The sequence below is a fragment of the Rhinopithecus roxellana genome, chromosome 2 (genome assembly GCF_007565055.1).
Source record: "Rhinopithecus roxellana isolate Shanxi Qingling chromosome 2, ASM756505v1, whole genome shotgun sequence".
Classification (NCBI taxonomy): Eukaryota; Metazoa; Chordata; class Mammalia; order Primates; family Cercopithecidae; genus Rhinopithecus; species Rhinopithecus roxellana.
Genome location: NC_044550.1, coordinates 6582627 through 6603486, shown reverse-complemented (window position 1 = coordinate 6603486; position 20860 = coordinate 6582627). Strand labels below are relative to the sequence as shown.

At 40.0% G+C, this 20860-nt stretch overlaps 1 protein-coding gene across 8 annotated transcripts in view; it reads right to left on the bottom strand.

Moving 5' to 3' along the window:
* Positions 1-16011: 16011 nt before the first annotated feature.
* PDLIM5 (PDZ and LIM domain 5) overlaps positions 16012-20860 on the bottom strand; it is a 211333-nt gene continuing 206484 nt past the window's right edge. For all 8 annotated transcript variants that reach the window (XM_030914672.1, XM_030914679.1, XM_030914684.1 and 5 more), the window contains one exon: positions 16012-20267. In XM_030914672.1, coding sequence (XP_030770532.1) covers positions 20178-20267 — 90 coding nt within the window. In that variant the 3' untranslated portion in view covers positions 16012-20177. The remainder of the gene's footprint in view (positions 20268-20860) is intronic.

The window sequence follows — 20860 nt, the reverse complement described above, 5'->3', positions numbered from 1 at the left end:
TATTTTCCAGGCCACTGGTTTGCTCTCATGTCAATCATCCTAACAAAGAACAGGGCGGGGAATCGGGTGGGGTGGGTGGCGCAAGACCTGACGCTTGTTCTCAGGCAAATCTCAGTGCAAACACACAGGTTTGCATAGACAGCTGCAATCCCCCACACGGAAACACACTGGGAAGGAGTTTACAATTATTTTTCGTTCAAGAAACATAAAAAAGAAAAGAAATAGAAAAGGGAAGAATGAAAAATGAAATTCAGTCTGGGCGCAGTGGCTCACGCCTGTAATCCCAGCACTTTGGGAGGCCAAGGCAGGTGGATCACGAGGTCAGGAGATGGAGACCATTCTGGCCAACATGGTGAAACCCCATCTCCACTAAAAATACAAAAAAAAAAAAAAAAAAAAAAAAAAAAAATTAGCTGGGTGTTGTGGCGCGTACCTGTAATCCCAGCTACTTGAAAGGCTGAGGTAGGAGAATTGCTGGAACCCTAGAGGTGGAGGCTGCAGTGAGCCGAGCTGACGCCACTGCACTCTAGCCCTCTAGCCTGAGCGACAGAGTGAGACTCCATCTCAAAAAAAAAAAAAAAAAAAAAATTAGTGAAGAGCTTCTAGGGACACAGAGGCAAATGAGCCCGTTCCTGCCCATGAAAAGGGACTGTAGGGCCAGGCGCAGTGGCTCATGCCTGTAATCCCAGCACTTTGGGAAGCCAAGGTGGGTGGATCACCTGAGGTCAGGAGTTCGAGACCAGCCTGACTAACATGGTGAAACCCCGTCTCTACTAAAAATACAAAAATGAGCCGGGTGTGGTGGCAGATGCCTGTAATCCCAGCTACTAGGGAGGCTGAGGCAGGAGAATCGCTTGAACCTTGGAGGTGGAGGTTGCAATGAGCTGAGACTGCACCACTGCACTCCAGCCTGAGCAACAAGAGCGAAACTCCGTTTCAAAAAAAAAAAAAGAAAGAAGAAAGAAAATGGACTGTGGCCACTCAACTCCAGCCTCGGGGGGTTAAACCCTAAAGGATGCCAAAAGCTGCCAAATCTCTCCCTTCCTTGAAACAAGGTAGAAATCTGATCCTTTGGGTATATCATCTTCAGAATTTTAATATCAAACATAATTTAATAATTATGTTTAAAATTTCCTAAACCTGATGGCTACATGAAGATCACAAATGACAGGTGGACAGGTTACTTGTTCAGAATTTCTGAGATAAGGGATCAATGTTCTGAGAACCAAGAAGACTCTTTCACATAGCTGTGAGTTAGCTCTGGGCCTCCAATACACACACCTTTTCTTTTCATTTTGTTCTTAGAATCAGCAACTGAGTCCAACACTCCCAATATTCAGATGAGGGCACAGAACACAGGCTTTTTTTTTTTTTTTTTTTCCGATTCAGTGGGTACATGTACAGGTTTTTTGTGTGATGCTGAGGTTTGGGCTTCTAATGATCCTGTCACCCAAGTCCAACTGAATGTAGTACCCGATAGTTTTTCAGCCATTTTCCCTCCCCATCTCTCCCATTTTGGAGTTTCCAGTGTTTATCGTTCCCATCTTTGTGTCTGTGTGTACCCATGTTTAGATCCCACTTATTATTTATTTATTTATTTAGAGACAGAGTCTTGCTCTGCAAGCTCCGGCTTGGCTCACTGCAACCTCCACCTACTGAGGTCAAGTGATTCTCCTGCCTCAGCCTCCTGAGTAGCTGGGATTACAGGCGTGCGCCACCACACTCAGCTAATTTTTTTATTTTTATTTTTTTTGAGAGAGAGTCTCACTCTGTCGCCCAGGCTGGAGTGCAGTGGTGCGATCTCAGCTCACTGCAAGCTCTGCCTCCCGGGTTCACGTCATTCTCCTGCCTCAGCCCCCCGAGTAGCTGGGACTACAGGCACCCACCACCATGCCCAGATAATTTTTTGTATTTTTTTAGTAGAGACGGGGTTTCACCATGTTAGCCAGGATGGTCTCGATCTGCTGAACTCGTGATCCACCAGCCTCGGCCTCCCAAAGTGCTGGGATTACAGGCGTGAGCCACCGCGCCGGGCCTTTTTTTGCATTTTTAATACAGACGGGTTTTCACTATGTTGGCCAGGCTGGTGTCAAACTCCTCACCTCAAGTGATCCACCTGCTTCTGGCTCCCAAAGTGCTGGGATTACAGGTGTGAGCCACTGCACCTGGCTTTAGTTCCCACTTATAAGTGAGAACAAAAAATATGGACTTTGAAAACAGACAAATCTTGATACAAATTCCAGTTTTGCCATTTGCTGCCTGTTGAAATACACTTAACTATTTTGAACCTGTCTTCCTAGCTTTAAAATAAAGTCCAGGGCTGGGTGCAGTGGCTTATGCCTGTAATCCCAGCACTTTGAGAGGCCAAGTCAGGAGGACTGCCTGAGCCCAGGAGTTCAAGACCAGCCTGGGAAATACAGAGAGACCCTGTCTCTACAAAAAATTAAAAATTAGCTGTGTGAGGTGGCATGGGAGGCTGAGGTGGGAGGATCACTTGAACCTGGGCAGTCAAGATTGCAGTGAGCCATGGTCGCACCACCGCACTAACTCTGGGTGACAGAGCAAGAGCCTGTCTTTAAATAAATAAAGTTCAGAATTCCTAAGCACTACATTGTGAATTGGTTTCCCCCTCTTTTCCCTTCCTCTTGCCAGTCTGTGTCTTTGGATACATACATCTTTAGTCTTCTACCTGCACTGTTCTTTGCCTGTCACTTGCCTTGTTTCCACACAAACCTCAAGGCCTGACTTACATCCTAGTCCCATATGCGGCCGTTTTAAACCAGCTCAGTCTGAAGCAGCTTCTCCATCTTATCCTCTCAGAAGCATTTGTTTTGCCATCACCCAGAGTCTTTCTGTCATTCCCTTGTCTTATTCGGGATTACAAGGAATACACTGCAAATAATCAACTCCCATTGTCAAATTCTAACCTGAGTTAGGAAGAGTGAAGTGATTTGAAAATAAAACACTCTTAGATACTAAGTTCCACATTTTGATGAGTCTTAAACACCATCCCATATATGATATCATATAACCTTCTACAGTGATATAATACTTCCACATAGGATAATTCCGAGCCTTGGAAAAGGTTATCTTTTGGATGGTTTCTTTTTCAGTGCCAACAAAGACCAATTTCAGGCATCTTTTCTATCCTGCTAGTTAAACAACAACAAAAATAGTATCAATAATAATAACTAGCCTGTACTATCGCAGCAGCTTCCTCTTATACCCTAATTTGTGGCCTTGGTTTTAAGCTGCTAAGAGATCCTGCACTAATTTTGCTCTGGGCTATGCTCAGACTTGATGGTGAAATGCTTTGGAAACACTAAGGTACACAGAAGCCTCAGGAGTGTTTCTCGTCAAAGCCTTGCTCTAGTGATAAACCCTGCTCTCGAAGGAGATAAGTAATGTCCTCCTGCAGCAATCCATTTCAATATCTGTCCACCAGAGGTTTCTCTGGAGATTTATTTGCATTAAGTTCCCATGATGTCACATAGAGGTGGTGATCTGGAAACAGAATTAGAGAGAAGTGTTTGGGGGAATTATTCTGATAAATGTTTGGTCCGGGAGGATGGTGAAGGGGGAACACAATCCTAATGGGCCTTTCTTACTTCGGATAAATGATCGACTGCCAACTGTCCATCATCTTTCAAAGCTCATAAAATCTAGCTGCACAAATTGGCAAGTGCACATGGTGTACCTAGAGTCCAAAAGGAACAAATACTGTCTTACCATAAAGGATCCTTATGTGTGCTTAGAGGGAACTGTCTGTAAAGCTTTGAGAATTTTGTTATGTGGCCAGAAAGTCATTGGAAGAACAAAGCGAATGTTGTCTGGCTGGACAACAACTCAAGACAAGCACTGGGCAGGGTGGAGGAGGGAAGCCAAGGAGGCCCCCTCACCAATGGAGTCCAGCAAAGCCCAAAGGGCACCACACACCCTCAGTTTCTTTTCTCCATTTCCATCAAGCCCAGCACACCAAGGCAGTTGTCTCCGTAGTCTCCACACTCTCAACATGAATGCATTCATGATGTTTTGAGGACTCTCTTTTGCTTTTAAACTGCTCCTGAGAGTTACTTTTTCTGGACAAAAATGTGTCAGGTGAGGATTACAGTGATTTCCCAAAAACTCTGCAGATTTCTAGAGTGGGTGAGAATCACTTTAAGATAATCAACCAAACAAATAGACAAAGTATAAGAGTCTTCTATTTTCAACTTCAACTCAAGCTCCACAACAGTCCTTTTGGGAGCATTGTGTGGGAAAAGGCAGAGATGATTCCCTTCATCTGAGCACGCAGGTCCAATCTCCTGTGCTCTTTGACAGCGTGTTTGCTATCCGGTTCTTATACCTATTTCCATGATCATCTCAACCCATAAGAATTCTTCTCTGCTGGGTGGGGTGCGGTGGCTCACGCCTGTAATCCCAGCACTTTGGAAGGCTGAGGCAGGTGGATCATGAGGTCAGAAGTTCGAGACCAGCCTGGCTAATATGGTGAAACCCCATCTCCACTAAAAATACAAAAATTAGCTGGGTGTGGTGGCGTGTGCCTGTAGTCCCAGCTACTTGGGAGGCTGAGGCAGAAGAATCGCTTGAACTTGGGAGGCAGAGGTGGCAGTGAGCTGAGATCATGCCACTGCACTCCAGCCTGGGTGACTCCATCTCAAAAAAATTAAAAGAAAAAAAATTCTTCTCTGCAAAGCCCCTTTCCTGTGCCTGAGAGGAGACTTAAGCAAGGGTATGTCAAAGGCTCATCGTGTTGTGCTGCTAACCCTGTGGAAATGAACTCCCTTTGGGCATAGAAACAACAAAAAACAAGAAAAGGAAAACTGAAGACTACTAAATTTTGTATTACGGAAATTATAGGGAGTTCAGACTTGTGAAATTTCATCAAGATGAGAACTACATAATTTTTCTTACAAGCCAAAAATAGAGTGTTCAGGAAGCCCTGCCCTGTGAGCAAGTCACAGTAAAAGTCAGAGGTGGTTAGTAATGTTACAGACACTTGGGCCTTCATTCGTTCAGACATTGGAATGTGGTCCACTAGTTGCCAAAGACCTGCCTCAAAAGTGGAGAGAGAGAGAGAGACAGACAGAATTAATAACATGAACCAACCTAAAAACCTTGTTAAACTATTTATCATTAAGAGTGAAGTGAAAGCCATTAAAATGGCCTACCAAGCCCTGTCTGGCGTCCCCAAGCCCCTCTCTTCCCCAGCCTCCTTGCTCTCTTTCTTCCTCCAGACACCCTGGCTCTTTGCTCTGCTTTGAACATGCCAAGCTTTCTACTTTGCCTGAAACAAACTTCGCCCAAATATCCACATGGGTCCCTCCCTCACTTCCTTTGGTTTATCCATTCCTATACTCTGTTCCTCACCCTTCTTCACCGTGCTCCGTTTACTATCTGATATTCTGTATATTCAGTTGCTAGTTGGTTTATTCTAGTTGGTTTATGCTGTTCCAATTAAAATGGCCTGTGTTTTTGCATTTCCTGGTTAGACCTTATATTGATACAGGAATGTATGTGCATTTGCTACATCTCTAATATGGTACATGGAATTAGAAGTCATGTAATTTTGCTGTTTTTTAGGAGACCTCTTGGTCCTTAAAAATGGTCCTTAAAAAAGACTAAATATTATTGTAGCAGAATGTCTCTCTCCTGACTGGAATGTCAGCTTTAAGAGGGTAGAGACTTGTGATTTGTTTATTGCTAGATCCCCAGTGACAAATATAGTGCGTGGTAAATTCTAGGTGCTCCACATATCTTTGTTCAATAAATGAATGTGTGAAAGGGTGAATGAGGCACCAACATATGTGGTTCGTATTCTTTCAACTCCCTTGCAGAAACGTGTTGTGAGATGACAGTATTCTGCTCTTAGAAAGCGTTGATTAAAAAAACATGACTTTATGTAAATAACGGTCTTCCCTACCCATTCAGAGTTTGAAAACATGGGCCATTTTGTTGCCCAATGTCTCTCACAGAAGGATTAACACAACAAATTCCTTCAAGAATCCAGGGCTTGGCGATTTCTCCAGAGTAACACTTATTTGCATCTTTTGAAACTGACTGTGCAGACCACATAGCACTTTTTTCTTAGCTTAGCTGCCAGGAAAATAATTTAATACCACTGTTGCTACTAAGTCATGGAAAGTGTGTGTGTGTGTGTGCATGAGCCTGCACAGGATGTTGTTCTAATTAAAATGACCTGTGCTTTTGCACTTGCTGCTTAGACTTCATATTGACACAAGAATGTATATCTATTTGTTACCTCTCCAAGATGTTACACAGAATTAGAAGTAATGTCATTTTGCTGTTTCCTAGGAGACTTCTTGGTCTTTGAAATTGCTTCTGAACCCCCTGAGATGGAAGAAACTAAAAAATAAGACCAAATATCATTGTACTAGAATAAACCAAAAGGAGAGCCATCTGCCAGACCATGGGCAGATGAGAGAGAGAGAGCAGGGGTTGGGGGGGAGAAATGGGGAATTAAAAGAGAAGGACCAGTACTGATAGAAGTAGGGGAAGATTGCATGCTATGGCCTCAAAACTAACCAAACGGTATCCTGAAATATCCATTACTCAGTGGAGTACAGCACTCACGTTGGCCTCTGTCCAAGCAGGTTTAGTGGGAAAAGTATTAACACCTGCAAGGTGGTCCCACAGCAAGGTCCCTGAGGACAGAGGTTCCAGTATAGCTGGGGAAGGCAGGAGGAATAGGCTGATCCCAATACCACAGAGCCTGCTGCTAAGTGACAAGGCACTATATCATATAACAAACTGCAGCTTTAGAATGGGAGATGCTGGAGGAATGATTGAAACCCATGCGTCCCACAGATGGACATGGAATGAGTGAGCAGGACTGCCCTTGGAGAACATAATCTACATACCAGAACAGGCATGGGTTTGTTTAGGTATAAGCCATGGCAACAAATTTTAGCTTTGCAGCTCTCAGAACAGCTGTACAGCAGGGGCCTTGGGCAAGGCCAGCAATGGCATTCCTGGACTCCCTACTCTGGGTTCTGTTGTATTATATCTTCAAACAGCACCTAAGTGTTAAACCTTCAGTTCATTTGCACAGCACAGCTAAGAAAACAAAGCAACTCCCAGACCTCCCCTTGTGGCTGCAAGACAACCTTTCCACTTACCTCCTCTCCCAGGGTGAAGCAGTTTTCAATAGTTTGAAAAGAAAAAAAAAAATCTGCCTATTAGTTTTAAGGGGGAAAGCATTGAAGAAATGGATTATGACTTAAAACAAAAACAAAACTCTTCTTTAGGAGAAGCCAAAGCCATTGTGGGGAGTTTGATTGGATATGCCTCAAACAGCACAGACCCTCAATCCCCCACAGCTGGTTGAATGTGCGATTAGAAGAAATGTAGGAAGCCTCCAGCTGAGTCAGTTGCAAATCTTGCTTGTGAGAACTGGAGGAATTCAGAGGCCTTCCGGTGGTTTTGCAAGTTAGAAGTATCTCCTGCTAAAAAATGAAGACATGAAAGTGCCCAATGCTTACTTCCTGCTTGTTTCTTGTATTGAGTTCTCAAGGTGCTTTTAAAAGAGTCACTTTTGCCTTTTCAATAATAGCCATTCTGTGCTTAAAAAGAAATGTGTTCACATGGACATAGAGAGTAGAATGTTAGGTAATGGAGGCTTGGAAGGGTGAAGGGCTAAGGGTGGGAGCGGGGAAGACGATGTGATACCCTAAAAGTCCTAACTTGACCACTATGCATGTAACAAAACTGTACATGGACCCCATAAATTTGTACAAATAAAAAGGAGGCTGGGTGAGGTGGCTCACACCTATAATCTTAGCATTTTGGGAGACCAAGGCAGGCGGATCACTTGAGGTCAGGAGTTTGAGACCAGCCTGGCCAACATGGTGAAAACCCGTCTGTACTAAAAATACAAAAAAAGTAGCTGGGTGTGCTGGAGCACACCTGTAACCGCAGCTACTCAGGAGGCTGAGGCAGGAAAATCGCTTGAACCCGGGAGGAGGAGGTTGCAGTGAGCTGAAATTACCCCACTGCCGTCCAGCCTGGGCAACACAGCGAGACTCTGTCTCAGAAAAAAAAAAAAAAAAAAGGAAAAAACTCCCTAAAATTAAAAGGAAACTAATTTTAAAAACAAAAGAGTTACGAAAGCAAACTGTAGAAGACCTCCGATCTAGTGGATTTGTATAGAGAAGAAAGCTCTGCTCAAACCTAGTCAAGTGACTTTTGCAGTATCGGAAAAATATTAAGTGACCAGCCGGCCAAAGACACAAATTCATTGCCTCCGGCTCAGTGCATGCTCTTCTGTAACTTATCCCTGCCATACTTCCATGAGGATTATTGTTAAATATTAGTGAAATTAGCATTCCTAATCTGGAATGATGAAAAAAAATCTACCATTAATTGAATTCCAAATTCCCTTGCAGGGCTTACATCCATTGCTGGCACTTAGTGTTCTGGCTCTGGCAACAGCCCATGCAGGATCTTTTGTACCAGTTTTACTTTTCACCAGTGTCACAGAAATTCTAAAAGAAAAAAAAAAGATGAAAAAAACCTTAAAAAGCTCTCAGAGGAGATCATATTTTTCTGTGTATCTAATTTTCAGAAATCAAAGCATGATTCCCTGATTTTAGAATCATGGAGGAGGAGGAGAGAGAACATTGGGCTTTACCTTCAGGCTCACAAAGTTCCTCAGCATTCTGTTTTGTGACATCTAAGCCAGAACCTCAAGTGTGGTCTGTGGACCAGAAGCACCAGCATCATCTGGGAGCTTGTCGGAAATGCACATGTATTGGCCCCACTCCACTCCCACTGAACCTAAATCGCTGGAGGTGGGCCCCAGGCGAGTCATTGAACACAATCCCCAGGTTCTTTGTTTGCATACTAAGGTGAGACGTGTTGGTCTAAATCTAGAACAGGTGCTTCCCAAACAGTGATCCCAGACCAGCAGGATCAGTTTCACCTGGGAACTCGTTGGAGCTGCACAGTTTCATCTTGCTCCAGACTTTCTAAATCAGGAACTCTGGGAGTTGGCCCAGCAATCCAATTTTAAGAAGCCCCCCAGAAGATTCTGATGTACACCAAAGTTTGAGAACCACTGGTCCAAAATGTGAAGAGAGGCACAACTCAGGACATTCACCCTAAACAAACAGAAGGGATGAACCAGTGTTTCCCAAGTTGCATTATGCAGAATAGGTGTTCTTTAAGCAAAGAGTTCATGGTCAAATATATTTTGGAAATACGTAGTCAAAACTGTGCAAGACTATTCAACTTAAAGATGTATTATGGGTCTCTGAGATAAGACAGTTGATGGTAATCCCCAATTTATTTGAGATCACTTAAGATTCAAGCAATAGCAATCCATTCACGTATTTCCTAATACGTCTTGTTTTCTGAACAAAAGATTAACAATTTGAATTAGTTTTTTGAGTAATGCCTCATCTGTATTCTAGGAAAAAGGGCTGAGTATGTTGTCTGAAGCTCTGGTAGTTTCGCACACACTGTCTCATTTGTGTCACCATGGTTCTCCGAGACTGAGAATTATCCTCTAAGAGGATGAGGGAACGCACTAATGAAGAAATGAAGGTTCAACCAAGTTATGTAGTTTTTCCAAGGCCAGAAGACTCCTAAGTGAAGGAATATTGGTTAGAGTTGATCAACTGGACAATTGCCCAGGGTGCCAGTCCACGAGAAACTCTCAGACATTGCTGGAAACATTACAAGATGGAGATGATAGGGGGGCTCTTGGTGAGAGAACTGTGTGGGGCTGCATGTGCTATTCTGATAAGCAGCCTAGAGTCAGGGATTGAGACTCCTAAGAGAGATTCTGGAGCAGCACCTCAATCTCTCCTGGCCAAGGGCCGCTTTCCTGAGTGGCAGGGGTAAGTGTGGGGCACACCTAGGTGATCAGAGTATTTAACAGGCTGATCTTTGTTCCCAGTTATTCGCTATGTCCTCCCTCCTCACGACAAAGTGCTCAGTCTTACCTCTACATAAATGTGGAATAATGATTTAAAAAAGCAACACAATTGACGTGAAAGGGGTCCAAATTATTAGCCAGTCTGTGGCACTCCTACATACAAATTCAACCTGAGTATCATCAAGATTCATGCTCAGGTGGGTTTTTAAATGCCAGTACCTGTGTTCCTCATAAACAAGATCTTTTCCTTTTAAGAATTTGACTGTTATATTTACATATAATTGCTATATTCAAATACTACTGGTTAATGCTTCTACTTTAATAGCAATATAAGTTGGTCTTGAGATAAACTGTAATCCCTGAACATATCCCACTGGCTACCCATCATATTGGTGTGAGAATGAAATTTATTAGTAGGAGAGTGAACTTTGTTACAATGCTTTCAGGAGAGATTCTTTAGTGATTGTTTTTGTTTTTAAAATTTTGGGTAACTAAATATTTTCAGGACCCTTTGTTACAACTCAGAACTCAGGCAAGCATTCCAACAAAGTCCTAGGTCTTAAATGAGAGTAAAGTCAACTCATACAGGTTTCTGAAATATAATAAATGTAATAGAAGTCTAAAACGCTATTTCATCAATGTTATTTTAGTTTGAACCAGTTTAAGAGCCTAAACACTTAAGATTCAAGTCACAGCAGTCCATTCACATATTTCATAATATGTCTCATTTTCTGAACAAAGGATTAACAACTTGAATGTAAGAAGCAGGTGTGAGTACTCTCAATAGGTCAGATCCTTAACACCACCCAGACTAGTCTACAATTTCTGGGCACAGTACATGGCATGCGTGAATTTTGTTTCAATATGTTTCCATAGCCATAGCTTAGAAAGTCACATAGCCATATCCTACCCAGACTTCCATTCCTAGTGGCAGAAGTATTTGCTGATGATTAAAAGGTCATGCAAAACAGATGTGAGGGCAGCTGGATTTTCCAGCTATGCTTCAGTGGACTTAGCAGTGGTGCCTGTCATTACCAAATAGTAGAGAGATTTTATTTCAATTGAATAAAACCAAGAATCTTATACAACCTTGTCAATATAATTGGGCATACATGCAGTTTCTTTCCCCTCTCATGGAGGTCTCACCTTCTCCATCCTTCATTTTCAGACTCACAGTCTGGAACTAAATCCATCAAACAGAAAACGTAACAATTAACTGGGTGTCAACCATTCTGACCTGTTTTTCCAACATCTTAGAAATAGGTATTATTGACCTTGCTGTGTGAAAGTAATTTTAATTGCATTTCCTACAGTCTTCTAATTTGTTTGATACCACATTTGGTATTATGCACACTTCAAATCAACTTTCTCTTCTTATTTCTGTGGTTGTTTTATATCCAGTGTATAGACTGTGAAATGTAGTGAAAACACAAAGAACAGCAAATGGTGCATTGCAGAGAGCACTATCAATTCACAAATACCCTTGAAGAACAGATGGTCCAATTGCAAACCTCACAGATATTGACATCTGTGTAGCAGGCAACTGCACAAGTCATATAGAGACAGTCTTTGAGTTTTACATACTGTAGTAAAACTAAATACTTTCTAACGATATCCTTTACTAACTTAATATATGGGAATTGTCCCTTATTAATAAGAAGGACCTTAAGGGAATGTGGATAAAGTAATGCATTTTCTCCCTGGGCTATTAGAAAGTCTAAGTCTCAGATTTGCTTTAATAACTGTTTTTAGAGACTCATTTCGCTGAGTTTTCATATTCTCATCTGTAAAATGTAGATTTAAAAATACTTGACTTTCAGAGTTCTCCAATTATTAGAACTTTACGGTATACTAGTGTACCAAGTAATATAGCACACAAATTACACAGATGATACAACAAATGTAAGCTGTTATTATAGATCTGCTGGGTTTGAGCCCTTCATGGTTTAGTTTATTGAGAAGGGGGACTTGTTCATCTCCTTGCTTTCTATTGCTAAATATGAAAATCATTCATTTTTTTCTATATGACAAGGATTGGAGTTTATACAGAAAAGCTTCAATAAACTGAAATCCCAGTTAACTAACATAAGCCTTCAATTAAGAATGTTTTACTCATTTTAACTGTAGGAAAAGCATTACAGTAAAAGAAAATGAACTAAAAAAGAAAAAAACAAAACAAACCTTCAGTTATATCTTAGTATACATCCAACTAAATCTCTTGAATATTCAGAACTATTTAGTTACACTGAATATGTAGACCTTGAAAAACACAACCAATGCAACATTGTTAACTTTGCACACTGAAAGCATATTAATGAGAGGATTTTTGACAAGAACAAAGTTAGAAGAATTTCTTGTTTAACTTTATAATTCACCAAGTATATGCAGTGACATTCTGGATAATGGAAGTTTCAATATAGTTGAGCATCTAGTTTCTATTTTGCATTCAAGAATGCCAATTATCAATTTACTGACTTGTACGTCCAAATTGCACCCTTTGCTCTTCAGTACCAGCTTTGTGATATTAATCATTTCTCCTTGACAGTGATGAGGATGCTTTGTCCCAAGGGAGCAGAAGGAATACTGCAGAAGGGGCCTCTCTTCCTGGGTCTAGGTGTTGCATTTGTTTTTTTCTGTGTGGACCATCAGAGCGCACGTGTGTGGAGACAACTGGTGGAGCTCTGCCCCAGCTGTGCTTCCAGAGTGCACAGTCCCTCAGAAACTTCACATCCTGGGCTGGGGCCTTCACATCACCTTGCTTCATGACATGGGTACAGTGTATTCCGGGCCTGTGCCCACAGCAGCACCCAGCTCTCTTTGTGCACTCACCCATCAATCTCGTCTGCATTCCAAGGATTCTTGCCTTGTCTGCAGAACCTCAGCAACCCAGAGAACGGTTATTTAGTGGGCTGAAACCAGTTTCTCCAACAAGGTCCTACCCCCAGCCATGAGGAGGGCATCTCCTTCTAAACTTGTCTTCTTTGGGTCCTCTCTCAGCCCCAGGCTATCCTTTAGAAGTCACTTTATACTTTTAGTTACTTTGCTATCACAGCTGAATAATTCCTTATACTAGACTCTAAGTTATTTTGTGATTTCTGTCCTCCTGATTGCATTCTGATTGATCTACCAGGAGTAACCACTTTTCCCCCTCAGTTGTAATTTATATTCTCGATTATAATCTATGTTGATACAGTCAAAGGTCATCCAGAACCTCCCAGATACAGGCGCAAACAAACTATAAGAGACTCAGATTAATTTATCTTTTCTAGGGGCAGGAGAATTCAAAGCATTTATAGTGGTATTAGAAAAATCACTAAGCAGTAGCATAATAATCGAGCAAAGCAGAATAAATGGTAAGTTCCAGTTGATTAAGCTGGAATTAATTTAACTTATATTTCAAAGTTCATACTTGAAAAGCTCCATGGATTCCTCTGCTCTCCGTTTCATTCAATTAAGGAGACTAAAATTGTCCGGATTCTCAAGGAAACAGGGATAGAGAAAGTTTCCGGGGTTAGATGACATCAATATAGGTTAAGTAAGCAGTTTTATTATGCCAAAACTAATATTGCTGTGATGTAACTGGAGTTCCATTTACTTTCTCATTTACCAAGGGAACAAATGGGCATATTAGTACTAAACTAGGGTAGAAAATTCAAGACACACCTGAAGGTATTATAAGTCTACTAAAATACTTTAAACAAAGAAACAATGGTATTTTTGAGTAAGTTAGAATAGCACCAGTTGTGTGTGCTTTGCAAACAAAAGAAAGAAAAAAGGAAAAAAGAAAAAAAAACCCATTATATTTGAACTAGAAAGCGAACATGACAGTTCAGAATATGAAGATGAAAAATAATTTGGAACTAAGGAAACTTCAGACAGAAAGAACAGAAACTTTGTCCTTTGAAACACAGATGCATAAGAGACCGTGTCAACCAACTCAAGGACCCGGCATAGAAGTCGTTTTCCTTGGGAACTATATTTACCATATTTGAGAAATTGAAAAATTATACTCCCTGAGAATTCTAAATTGCTTTATTTATCTCCCCAAGGTCAGACAAGTGGTTTTCGGACATGGAAATATTCCATTCTACACTAAACAACAGCTCCAAGCTATATTGTGTGTTATTACATGCAGTCACAGATAGGACAAAATAAAAATTGCCTTCTTGGCGAACTTTTATTTAAGAGGGCTTCCCGGCCGGGCGCGGTGGCTCACGCCTGTAATCTCAGCACTTTGGAAGGTCGAGGCGGGTGGATCACGAGGTCAGGAGATCGAGACCATATTGGCTAACACGGTGAAACCGCGTCTCTACTAAAAACACAAAAATTTAGCCGGGCGTGGTGGCGGGCACCTGTAGTCCCAGCTACTCGAGCGGCTCAGGCAGGAGGAATGGCGTGAACCCGGGGGCGGAGCTTGCAGTGAGCGGAGATCCCGCCACTGCACTCCAGCCTGGGCGACAGAGCGAGACTCCGCCTCAAAAAAAAAAGGGAGGTGGGGGGGCCGTCCCTAGTGCTCTGCCTTTCGCGCAAATCACAAAATGCATCTCACATTTCCCCAACCCCATGTTCAAGGTATGAAGGCTAGCCACACCTTTCTTATTAATTATTGATGCAATCTTGCCACCTACCCAGACAGATTCTAAATCACAGACTCAAAAGTTCCGTAATATAATACTACAGACAAATGGTATACAGTGCTGTAAATTCTCCTCAGAAAATGAACACTTTGGCAAATCAGGCACTTGCCACATTAAAAATAATATGCATATCTCGTTAGTACAATAAATATACAGGCAACATTTGGGCTCGGTGCTTACCGAGTTAAATCCTCTCATTCATATGTACAGCACAAAACCGTATCAGTCTGAGATTTCTGTTAGGTAGCCATGTGTCCTAGCCCCTTTCCTCTGTTAAATTTTAAGTACTGCGAAGGAACCATTTTCCTTGGGAGGCTCCCACACTTGGGATGAAACTTTCTCTGCGGAATTTTGGCACCCTATTAATTAGCGGTTATGAGTGGGAGCTGCTCTCTCTCAGCAACTCCTATTCTGCCATCAGTCAAGTGTGATTCTGCAATAAATTTCCACGAAGCAAACTATTTCTGGTAATTCTCCCTAATTAACACCAGGCCTGCTAATAATACATCAGTACCTATGTGTTTCTGATATAACCAAGATCTTGTCTGAGACTACTCAAAAAGGGAAACCGCCAACCCAAATTAAGCTTTTGCTGGCAAAAGGATTTTATATGTAGTTCTGTAAGAAAACCTTTGATAATCTTATATTGGGGACATTTTGACTAGAAAACACTGAACGACAGAGAGGCTTGCTCTGGTTTGAGCACTGAATGGGGATTTATTGTGAACACACAGTTGAGACTTAAGCCTATAAATCTTGTACTGGATTACTGTTTCTTAACGAAGGAATGACAGATCTCTTATTTTGTCGGTGCATTTTAATGTGCAATGACGTGATTGATAGAAACCAAACAGCAGCTATTAAAATGTCAGATGCAGACTTGATGCCCTTAAAAGTTTGGCTTCTGGAGTTTAATATACTGTGAGCAAATAGACTTGAATTTCTCTTTTATTCCAAACATACAGCGTGCAACAGAAACATTTGTCTTTATACAGTTGGAAAAAAATCTTACTCAAACTAATAAACAAATGAGGAAGAGGTGAGCCTACCTAGTTGTGGAACACTCAGCTGAGATTGAGATGAGTTAAGCATCCCAATGCAAAATGTGGAAATATGGATGATTTATGTTCTTTGATTATGTTCTAATATAATGTTTGATATGACAGATTGTTCCAATAAATCATTTCAGCAATAAATATTTTAAAAAGACAATTGAACTTACTTATCTATTAATTCATAAACACTGGGTACATTCTACATGCACAGCATAAAAACAGAGAGAAATACAATAAATGTGACAGTGTTTTCAAATATTTCGTTTCTGAGACATTTTGATAAGCAAATATCATACCAGAAGGGTTCTTCCAAGAATTATTACATCCTATCCTAACCTGTGAATATGGAACTTGATTTTTTTTCCCATGATGACTTGATGGAAACCACTCACCAACCAAAAACAACAAAAAGGAGAGCTCATTTACAACAATGCAGTCATTTATTTATTGAGTATGTGCACATTATGGTATTATTACTATACTGATTATACTTATCATGTGACTTCTAATTAGAAAATATATCAAAAAGCAAAACAGCAGATAGACAAAATTAAAGAGACAGAAGATAGAGATTAACAGATAAGGCAAATTATATACTGAGAATCCAAATCCAATAGCTTTAAACATCTGGGAAATGAGGGGGACAAATGGAAGCCAGATCAAATTTGTGTAAAACTATTCAGTATGTTTCTTTTGTTTCATGTCTGAGAAGTCTCTCCCCTTCAATAGCGATGACAAACTTCAAATGCCACACAAATGTTAACAGAATATACTAGATTCACACTGGAACGGGGTAAAGAAGAAATTATTTTCTATAAAAGGGCTCCTAATGTAGTACTGCTTGAAAATGGTACATTTTTGTTGTAGATTATTTTAAACATAATGGTACACTAATATTTTGAAGATCTGAACTGTTATTTCCATTTGTTTTTACACTGTGACCAAATGATTAGGTTTTAGTTTTAGACTCTAAACAGAACCTGATTTAATAGGACATAAACATGGTACTATAGTGGTCCTATGGTACCCCTATGGGCGATGGGTTCCAAGGACCCTCTAGGATACTAAAGTCCGTGATGTTCAAGTCCCTTATAGAAAATGGTGTAGTATTTGCATATAACCTATGCACATCCTACCACATACTTTAAATCATCTCTAGATTACCTATAATAGCTAATACAATGTAAATGCTTTGTAAATAGTTGTTATACTATATTGCTTAATGACAAAAAAAGTTTGTACATTTTCAGTAAAGGCGCAACCATCTATTTTTTTCCCCAAATATTTTTGACCCACAGTTGGTTGAATCACAGATGCGAAGCCTATGGACATGGAGGGCCAACTGCAGAAGCATAAGCAGGGGCTACTTTTTAGGTTGCTACTTCAGCAGGCAACATTCAGTCCATGTAAGTCCAGAGAAAGATTATAAATCTAAACTTATCACTAAAAATTTTAAAATGGGAAATAAATCCAAAGAGTTTTTAGTCATGCATTATGATTTTAATCTATGATATGCCAAGTACAGCATTCCAAAATATACATCTAGAGAGACTAAAAGTAAATGCTCTATAGTGAAGAAGTAATAATTAAAAAATGCTACTCATATAGAAAATTTATAATCAGAAAAATAAATATTCAGGGAGCTCACCAGAAGAATAAAGTGCTCTGCCAGTTATTAAAGGATTACTGCTGGTGAATTAAATATGGCATTCCCTACTGGAAATACAGAGATTCTTCTGGATTATGTTCAATATTTATTTCACAGGATTAACTGTTTTAGGAACAGATGTAAAGCTTCACCACGGAAGAGTCGGACAAAGCACAAAGACAACATGATATCTTAGGAAGCAATACTACCCTTTCAGGCATAAAATTTGTAGAAATGCAACATTATGCTTCATGAATAATATGTAGAAAGAAGGTCTAATGAAAATGACATCCTTAATGTAAGATAACTTTATAAGAAATCTGGGTCAAATAAAATTCTTTGAAGAAAACATCCAAATGCCATTCACTTACCAAATACTATCTTGGCATATAACCTATGAAGGCAAAACTAAACAAACAAACAAAAAAAACTCACACCAAACAAAACCATCAACTTATTTTGTATTCTATAATGTAAAAGACTGTAAAGATGTGACACTGTACATTATATGACAACGCACATTAACCAGCAAGTCTTTTATAGGTGGTTTCAGCAGCAACGATAAATAATGCAGAATTCAGTTCCAGCACTTTATTTCAAAAGAAATTTCCTGCCTCCCTCCAAGATGCAAGGTGAGGAGGTAGCCTGGGGTTGCTATTGGAGAAGTATTCAGTTTGCTACTTTGTGTCACCCCTTGCCATTCTTTTATCCCCAGTTAATTATTATCTGCATATAATATAAATCTGCTAGACCATAAATTAACAGCTTTCAGGACAGATGCCTTGAAAGTTCTCAGGGAGGTTAAACAAATATTGTAGCCTAAAACCTCCTCTATAACAAACATGCACACAATGGAAGTGATGTCGTAAGTGAGTGATGGGGCAGGAAGGACCTAGGGCTCTGTCTCAACTATAAAAGCACCTTGCCCCAACCAAATTTAAATTATAACTTAGGGGGTTCATGGACTTTCATCCATTCTGGAAACAAAAAGAAAACAAAGAGAAAAACCAAATCAAATACCAGAATCTGTTTTCTCACTGGGCAAATAGCAACAGGATCCACAGTTTTACCACAATTGTTCCCTGTCTCCATGTGGTATCTACATAATTCTTTTCCCAAAGGAGGAAATAAAATAACAGGCCAATCTAAGTAATTAAACATCCCTCCCAACACTACCAAACCTCTGTGAATAACAGCTTTCAACCTTTGTGATCACATTTGAAATTGGTTCACTTATTATTGCGAGAAAACCACAATAAGTCTCAATTTCATCACATCCTCAAGCCAATCTTTTAAATTTTAAATGTAGAAGAAGAAACAAAACGAAACAAAAAGATTATTCTGCAAAGAGCTCTCAACTCTTCGTCAGCCAGTGGCATAATTCAGAAACTGATTCAACTAATTTATTATTTGAGAAAAGGGGATTGAAAAAATTGGGGGGTACAATCTTCTGATTCACAACTCCCAGCTCCATTTCTTTCTACTTATTCTCTCTCCCTCTCTCTCTCTCTCTCTTTTTTTTTTAAGAGACGAGTCTTGCTCTGTCACCAGGCTGGAGTGCAGTGGTGCGATCTCAGCTCACTGCAACTTCTGTCTCCCGGGTTCAAGCGATTTTCCTGCCTCAGCCTCCCAAGTATGTGGGACTACAGGCACGCCCCACCATGCCCAGCTCATTTTTGTATTTTTAGTAGAGATGGGGTTTCACCATGTTGGCCAGGATGATCTTGATCTCTTGACCTCATGATCCGCCCGCCTTGGCCTCCCAAAGTGCTGGGATCACAGGCATGAGCCACCGCACCCAGCCCTCTATGTATTATCTTTAAAGAGAGAGAAAACTATTAGAGGCCAACATTATTTAATTAAATCTTTATCTTAGCACAGGGAAGGGAAAAAATAGAATCTGCCCAATATAGGTGATGAAGCATACACAATGAATAGAAACAATCACATTTTAGTAAAAGGCAAAAATTTGAGACTTACAAGCTATATGGTAGCTTATTTTTGAGTGGGGAAGAAATGAGAAAAGAATATAACATCTCTTACTGGCATGACACATTTTCATAAAAAATCTCATTGCCCTTTCCTACTAGAATGATCCACCACTGTAAGGCAAAAATAATATACAAGCAATTTTTTTTTTTTTTTAATGAGATGGAGTCTCATTCTGTCACCCAGGCTGGAGTGCAGTGGTATGATCTTGGCTCACTGCAACCTCTGCCTCCTAGGTTCAAGCGATTCTCGCTTGGGAATCGCTGGGATTCCAGGCACATGCCGCCGCATCTGGCTAATTTTTGTATTTTTAGTAGAGATGGGGTTTCACCATGTTGGCCAGGCTGGTCTCAAACTTCTGACTTCAGGTGATCCACCCACCTCAGCCTCCCAAAGTGCTGGGATTACAGGTGTGAGCCACCGCAATCGGCCTACAAGCAAGTTTTAAAAAACTGACACCTATTACTGATAAAATTCTCTGTTTAAAATCCTATTTACTATTTTAAAGATAAGTATTAGTTTTTTTTTTAAAATACAGTGATTCTCTTATTGATAAAATTTAAGGCATTTTCATTGCCTTTTGCAGATTTACTCATAACTACCTAACAAGGAAAGAAGGTATAATTATTTCAGATTGGATTATTTATTCTAAAATTAAATTCTTCACTAATTTATTCTAAGATGAATTTAATAGTCCATCAGGAAATTGGTTTTTATAAAAGTTTTTTTATGGGCATAAAATACAGGAAAAAGTAATAATAAATGCCAAACTGTCTCTTTACTTTATGAAGCCACATATTTCCTCAGACTTGGTTTTTAAAGCTGGAATTTATTCCTTCAGGGCCACTGTTATTTTTCAAAACTCCATATAAATATTGAATCTAAAAATTAGTAATTTTAATTTTCCTTTTTCTCTTCAAATTTCTTCTCTTCTCTTGAACTGTTGACTTTCAAAAATTCACAGAATGAGCATGTTTCTTACACAGGGGCTTGTCCTTCTTGGAGAAAAAGGTCTGACCTTCTAAACTTTCACAACACACCTGAAAAAGAAGCAGTATTTAAGAGGATATTATTTAAGAGGATAGTATGCATTATTTAAGAGGATATTAAGAGGATTTTATCAAGTATGCTGGAGAAGGAGAAAGTAATTTTTTCTCCCAATGGATAATATGACAAAACACTTTAGTTGGTTAAGTTAGACTCCCAAATATTTCACAATTACTATGACATTAGATATAATCTTTCAAAAGCAATGAAAAATAGCTTTTTCCTAGAATGTATTCTAGTTTATAGAAAGCACTGATCATCACTTTTCTTTATCCAGAGGGAAGATTTATCCCTAACTGAAAAATCAATATAGAAAGAGGGCTCGTTAAATATATTTTATCTCCCCAAATTATAAACAACGTCTTAATTTTGCTTCGTGTTGTAGAGACTCATTTGCTTTACCAAACCCTCCCAAGCCCAACATTAGCTTGCCCCCAGTTAACACAGGCACAGAATACCTGAGACCTTTTTTTTTAAGGGCTGCCTTGTGTTCAAGCTGAGATATCTTTTGTTTCTTATAGCAAAAAACCAGGCCAATATCTGGCTGCTGAGGATTATACAGTCAGTCCACTATCTACATTTACAG